The following is a 6,940-nucleotide window of genomic DNA, read 5'->3' as shown; positions in this document are numbered from 1 at the left end:
TGGATGCTCTATTCCATTCACCAGCTTCTGAGCCCCATCTGGGCCAACATGGCTAGCATCTGTTTGGTGCTGCTTCCTCTCTTTTTCCTTCTGCTCCAAGGAGGCCTTGGGGCCAACATATGCATATGCCACACCTTGCATTGATGCTAGCAAAGGCAGGCTGTGCTATGGCTGCCCTGGGGAGATATTCCAGCTATGGTGAACACCAGGACATTGACAGCTTGTTAGGAAAGACAGGAGGGAGTGAGGCTGGCAGGTGGACAGCTTGTTAGTCCATGCTACTTATTGACAGCTGCCTACATATTTAGTAGGAGTGACAATTTTTTTTTGTTAGAAGCACGCATGAACTTTCTCACTCCCACCTGTTTGTAGGTCTCCTAGCCAGCCCTGGGAAGGCAACGTGGTCCCAGCAACAGCCAGAATTTGTGCAGTTCACAACAGCCCTTGCACACACATGCAGGGGTGGGTTTCACACTCAGTGCTACCAGTACCTGAAAAACGATCGGGGCAGGGACTGCCGCTTTCTCAGGGAACTCCTGCCCACCCGGTGCCCATGAACGGGCAGGGTCTGACTCCTTTGAAACCGTACCTGTCTGCTGCAAAGAAAAGAGAGCTGAAGGGAAGGTGCCTGCAGGGTTGCAGAGGGGAGCAGCGACCTGCATTCCACACCTCTCTGTCTCCTTCCATAGCCCCATCAGCAGCAGTTGTGCCTCACTGCAGATGACAGTGGCCTCCAGCTGACAGCATGACCTAAGAGAAACAACCAAACCCAAGCCACACAACACCACCTTTGAACCCAGGAGGCTGCTGGATCCTTTTGGTGCATCTGCACCTCTGACGTATGTCTCCCACTGCTCTTGAAGATACCAGGGATACTGGATAATGATACCCCCTCAACCCCCAGACCTCTATGATCCGCCTTCTTCTGCCCAAACGCGCAGCTACAGATCCCTTTGGATCTTGGCTTTGGGCATGGGAGTGTGAAATCATGGAGGTGTCAGCAGGCCAAGATATGATCTGCTTCAGTACAGGCATCTGATGCCACTGGAAGTGCCCTGGGCCCATTCTGGTTGACCCTGGCAGGACCTTTCCTGGTGCACAAGTCTATCTGTGCCACATCTGCTGCCTTGCATGGACATCTCGAACATGTCAGGAGACTGGAAATGGTGTTAGATGCCTATACTCAGGCACATGAATCACTCCCACGCCATGTTCCGGACCACACAGGCTTGACCTTAGGCTCACACTTGATCTGTATCCTCCAAGCCCCAGGGAACAAGATGGTGTGGAGTCCTGCTGCCAGAACAGTTTCACATTCAGTGCATCCTGGAGGCTATGTTAAGTAGAAAACCTGGCAGTCAGCCCCCCTGGACTCACAAAACAAATCCCCAAGACACCTTTATGGATGCATGGTCTGCAATTCTCCATTGCATCCCTAGCTCTGCTAAACGGAGCACAGGTTTTTAGGTCTTCCCTTGGTATTTTCCAGTTCCCTGTCCTTGTTTCCAATCCACTTATTTAACACTTTTATTGCTATTATCATGTAATGTGTGCACCTCCTGCAGTTCTGCCCCTTGGAAAGTCCTTCCCACTGCTGCACCTGCTCTCCTACCCACATCCCACAGCGCTCTGTAGAAGTCACCCACGAGCTGCGAGTCCTCCAGGAGGAAGAAACTTCCACTCCCCATGTTGCACAACAGCCTGTGTGAGCACCGCAAAATAGCATTGAACCCCCTACATACATGCTCTGAGCAGGAGGCTCCCAGGGTTTCCAAAACCACTTGTGCACCCCTGGGCCACTCCCTGTGGGGACCGCATGTACTCCCAGGGTACACAATGCCTACACAGACCATTAAGCACAGGCAGGGATGCAACCACCAACCTGAGCTCCAGGATTTCTATGGGCAGGCAACAGGAAGACATGTCACAGGGTCTGTTGGTGCAACAGCCACACATGTCTGCCCACCACCCCAATGCTAGGCAGGACATTAGCATTTCCCTCAGTGTGTGACAGCTTCACCACCACTGTCCAGCATTCCTTCCTTGCTCACTGTAGCTCCATATGCCTTGTCTGTCTTATAGTGTAGTAGCACTGGGGGCAAATTTGTGCTCCCCAGCACCAAAGCGGTTCACAGTTCCTCAACCTCTCCACCCTACGTGCAAACTGCACGTTGTGAGGACCTCTGTGAGAGAAGGTTACCCTGACCCTCCCAGCACAAAGCCTCTTGTCAGGGCCTCAGCAGCACCCTCCCAGGATATCCCCTCATCCTTGACATGCTCTTGCCTAATTGTCCTGGCAAGGAGCAGGACAAGGGCAAGGAGGTGAGGGAAGAGGCAGTCTAGGTACGCAAGGACAACCTCTGGTAGGCCGAGAAGTTGCCCACAGCCCTGAAAAGAGCAGACACGGCTTCATGGCTCAGCCCTCCCAATCCTGCAAGAAGCAGGATTGCAGAGGGCTGTTGCAGGAGAGCTTCACCACCAAGGCAGCTGGGGAACGTCTGAGGCAAAGGAAAACAGTGCGTGGGAGGTCAGTCTCTCCCACAGCTGGAAAGTTGCTTCTTTGTGAGTGGGTGAAGCCTGGCTGGCTGAAAGTGCCCCTGACCTGTGGGGCTCCAGGGATGCTCCTGGGATCCAGGCAGGCCTAACACGCTGCCAGGGATACAAGCCAGACATCTCAGGAGAGCAGCTGGGAGAGCCACTCCCTTTGGACAAACTGGGATAAGCCTTTGCTACAGGGAGGGAAGGAGTATCCAGCTGTGTGGCCGTGTCTCAGAGACTCCTGGGTGGTGGGGACAAAGGATAACCCTCTGTGCAGGCATGGGGGACAGGACCAGAGCAGCCTCTCCCTCCTCTCCATCACCCTCCACAGCCATCTCAAGGACTTGCCAACGAGCTAGTGCTAAAAGCCAAGCTGCCGAGAGCCCTGGACTGCTCAGGATGGGGTTCTGCCTCCTCCAGCAATCATATGCTCTCAGATACTGCACCAAAGCAAGCCCAGCACACCACGTCATACAGTCTCAGCTAAACATCAGGGCCTGAGGCACCCAGTTACTCTGAAATAGTCAGCTCCCTGAGGCATGGAGGCAGTCAAAATTTGTCTCTAAGTGACAAGAACAATTCCTTGTCCTGATCTCCACAATCTTCCTCCCATGACTTGTCTCCTCACTTACTAAAGACAGGCTACATAGCATCACTGGGCTAATATATTAGGGATGTACCTGCATCCACCCTCTTCTGCAACCTCATGATAGATAACAAGGGAGACAACCTAATCCTGCTATGAAAGCATGCCACTTAAGTGCCAGGCAACGGGACAAGCAGAGGACCATAAATCCCCAAGTAAAGGATGGCAATGGATGGCAGAATCCACTAAAGCAGGCTCCATGAATTCAGTGTCTCACCTCTTGATGGTCTGGGTGATTGAGGTCTGTCGTTGTAGCACCGGTCTCCTCACTTCGTTAGGCAGGGAGGGCACACGAGTGTTGTCAATAGGCATGCTCACGCTTCGCAGAAAGGCCTGACGTCTCGTTGGCTGCGAAGATAAGCAGGAGGGGAGTCAGTGTTCTCAGAGTGATGTTCTACAAGGCCAGTCAGGTTGTGAAACATTTAGTTAGCAATTCAACAGCTGCCCAACACCCCAACCACAAGCTGGGTACATGCAGTTGGGCAGCAAAATCAGGCTAACAAGGACTGTGCTCATGTTAGCTAGGAATGGCTCTGCAGAACAGAACAGTTAGCTTCAAGGATGCAGCATCTGCGTGTTGCGGTGGGTCTCAGTTCAGACTAGCTCTAAGCCTGGCCCACGGACTGATGTCCATTTGTAGATGGGGTGTGTTACCTAAGCTCCTGCAACATATCCTCCTGGCTTTTTTCTAGCCAGAAGGAACCCAGATCCCACACTCCTGGACCACTTCACAAGTGAAGAGAAGCACAGTAAGTGAGATTTGCTCTGTAAGTGACTCTGGATCTGCATTAAAAGCCTGCAAGAGCAGTGGGTGGGTCTGTGCTGTAGCTGCTGCCTGGTGCAGGCTAAGCGAGCTGGGAAAGCCACATCGGCTTTGTTCATAACCTAATTGTCCGGACACACTCAGGTCTGAAAGCACCTGGCATGTCTTGGCTGAATGTCACCTACCAAATATGACACAACTCCTCAGACTGTTCTCAGCTCGTACAACTGCCTCCCCAGGGCTGCTCTGGATTAATTTTACATCAGCTTGGCAGAGATATCATCCCCCATTTGTAAAATGTAGGCTGAGCAGACTGTCCCTCTGGCAAGTGAAGCTCTGATCAACCGTTTCTCTGGTCAGACACTGTCTCTGCCTCAAGACTACTTGCCACTTCAGCCCCTCTAGCCCAGCAAGCTAATAATTTCCACTAATCTTAACATTTTTGTTATGTTTTATGTGAAAACAATGGATAGATACTCAGGTTATAAGCCAAAGGAGCCCATTATGCACTCTTATCCTGAGAGCCTGTGCTGTGCGCACTGGACCTCCAGAGAACCTCACCTCCACCAGCTTGCATCATAAGTACAGAGTGTCTCTCCAGAAGGTGCCCAGCTGGATTTAGAGATTTCAGATAAGACAACATGCATCAAAGCCTTAAATAAGTGATTCAGAAGGTTTCAACCTGCACTGTTAAAACTCTGCATTCCACTTCTAATCCCTGCAGATTGAACCCCGATTGCTTTCCTTCCAAGGGAAGACCAGGACCAAGATTTATCTGCCAGAAGCTGTCACATAACTGGAGCGCATTTTAGTCGCTGGATCAAGCAGTGGTGAAGAGGCCAGTCCTTGCTATTCCAAGCGCAGTGTAAGTTCCCTCTTAAGACAAGCTGGTCCTCAACTCCCCTCCAGGGAAGCTGTATAACCCTCCACTTCTCTGATGGCTAAACTATTCTTTCACATAAGCAGCTGAACCCTGGCACTGCACCCCACCCACGAAGCTGGGCAGTAAGAACCCTCCTGCTCTGCCTTCGGTGCTCTGCCTCTGTTCCTGCAGTAAGGTCATCCTACCCAGGTCTCACCCGTACATGACAGTTTTTGCCACCTTGTAGCAAAAAATCCTGTTATTCTTCCTATTCCCAGTACAAGCACGGATGTTTTACTCTCATACTTTGCACAGTTCCTATTAACCTATCACCCCATCTCTACTTCACCACTCTTCAGCGTTACTTATTTCTCAACCCAGATGATTTTCTTATGCTCCTCATGCTGGTAACAGCTTTATGTTGCCAGTAACTGTTCTTTCTTTGCTGTTACTGACAAGAGCCTGTCATTATCTTGGCTATTCATAAGTCGGATTCATTCCCTGCTCACTTCAGCATGAGCTCCAGCACTTCCAGACCCTCATTTTTGTCTAGGAGCCCTTCACTCTTCCAGTCCCCTTAAGAAATGCTTGTTTGAGTACCTCACTCCCATATTCCCCAGCCAGGATGCTTTTCACAATCCTGACATCCAAACAGTCCTGTCCACTGATCTGAGCACATCAGCAACCCACCCTCATCCCTCCCACATCCCCTTCAAGGGGGAGTTAATTACTGATCATAAATTTACCCAATGGCTCTGCCCGTTCTCACGTGTCCTCATGACCTGCCATCACACGCTGCCTCTCTCAGCCAGGACTGCCAGGGACCACAGGCACAGGCATGTCCTCAGTGCAGCGGGGCTCCGCACACCCCCTCCACGCCTCCACAGACCCTCCCCTCCTGCCCCTCAGCCTCTGTACCTGCACAGGCTGGGGCTCTTCTGGCACCGACACGGGCACTGGCACTGGGATGTCCAGTTTTAACCATGGTGGCTTCTTCCGCTGTAAACTGCTCGTGCTGTCGTGTCGCACCTCCGACATCGTCCCACGTTTGTCCTCAGGCCTAGGAGAGGGGAGAAACCACAGTCAGGAGGGGACCAGGCTCATCCCTGACACGGTTCGTGCCGGCAGGGCCGAGCAGAGCGCGTTCCTCCAGGCTGTGACCCATGGGACCCAAGCCCCACGTTGGACGACCTCCCAAAGTGCCTTGTGAGGGTTCAGGTGTCACAGTTCGTGTCTGCACTGGTCAGCCAGGACCAGACACTCAGAGGACACGTTTCTAGGGCCCACGGGACCTTAAGCCATGTGCCAGAGACTGCAGTCACAAGTTTGAAAGTCACCTCCCATTAAGGTTTTTGCTGAGACTACTGCGAGATACAGATTCCTTAAGAACCAGTCATGAATTAAATCTTAATGAGATCTGGATCCAGTCCAACCGGCTAAGTAACTGCAGTACCAAAAGCCACTGACCTCCCTCTAAAAACAGCTTGTGACTCACGCAGGCACCCTTGCCCACCCGAAGCCAAGGACCACACTTTCCTACCTAACTACTACTTAGCAATTAGCAAGTGGCCATTTCTCATTGCTGGTTCTAATCTCTTTTAGATGTAGTCATTTTCTAGAAACACGACATAGTGCACAGAGTAATACAAGTATAGCATGAACATTAGAGAACTGGCACCAATCCTGAACCAAGAGTGGTTTTCATACATCAATAATAATGATATGGTATTTATATAAAAACCGCTGTGTTACCAAAACACCAAAGTAAGCAGACTGACTTGCTGTCGTCTTGTCCGCTCTACTATACTGCAACTTTCTCCTCCTGTTTAAGTTGCATGCATGGGACAGGGACCATGCAACTCTTTCAGGCTGGCAGAGCACCTAATGTTACTGTGCACGCTCAGAGAAACAATTAAGAAAATAACAGATTTCATTGGAGGGACATCAGCTCAGATACCTCCAACAACCTAAGTTATTCTACAAGCCCATATTTCTTCCTCTCCTAAGACACAGGCAACCACAAGCTAGCAGTGGGAAGCCTGTGGGCTGAATAGGACAACAGATCCAATTCCCTCTCAGCTCTCTCCTTGTGTTGTCCTAACAAAAAAAAAAAATATCCCAGCTTCTTCCC

The 6,940-nt window shown here is 51.1% G+C and overlaps 1 protein-coding gene across 1 annotated transcript in view; it reads right to left on the bottom strand.

Annotated features, from left to right (window-relative positions):
* Positions 1 to 5,862, bottom strand: part of RHBDF1 (rhomboid 5 homolog 1 (Drosophila)) — a 21,806-nt gene extending 15,944 nt beyond the window's left edge. Inside the window, exons 1-2 of the mRNA XM_009708830.1 lie at positions 5,728 to 5,862; positions 3,402 to 3,532 (exon numbers count right to left, since the gene is read on the bottom strand). Of these exons, the coding sequence (XP_009707132.1) occupies positions 3,402 to 3,532; positions 5,728 to 5,847 (251 nt within the window). The 5' untranslated portion in view covers positions 5,848 to 5,862. The remainder of the gene's footprint in view (positions 1 to 3,401; positions 3,533 to 5,727) is intronic.
* Between the last annotated feature and the right edge of the window lie 1,078 nt (positions 5,863 to 6,940).

Source organism: Cariama cristata, unplaced genomic scaffold, assembly GCF_000690535.1.
Source record: "Cariama cristata isolate BGI_N322 unplaced genomic scaffold, ASM69053v1 scaffold4001, whole genome shotgun sequence".
Taxonomy (NCBI): Eukaryota; Metazoa; Chordata; class Aves; order Cariamiformes; family Cariamidae; genus Cariama; species Cariama cristata.
Note: the sequence above shows the minus strand (reverse complement) of the source record. Positions and strands in the feature narration are given on the sequence as shown.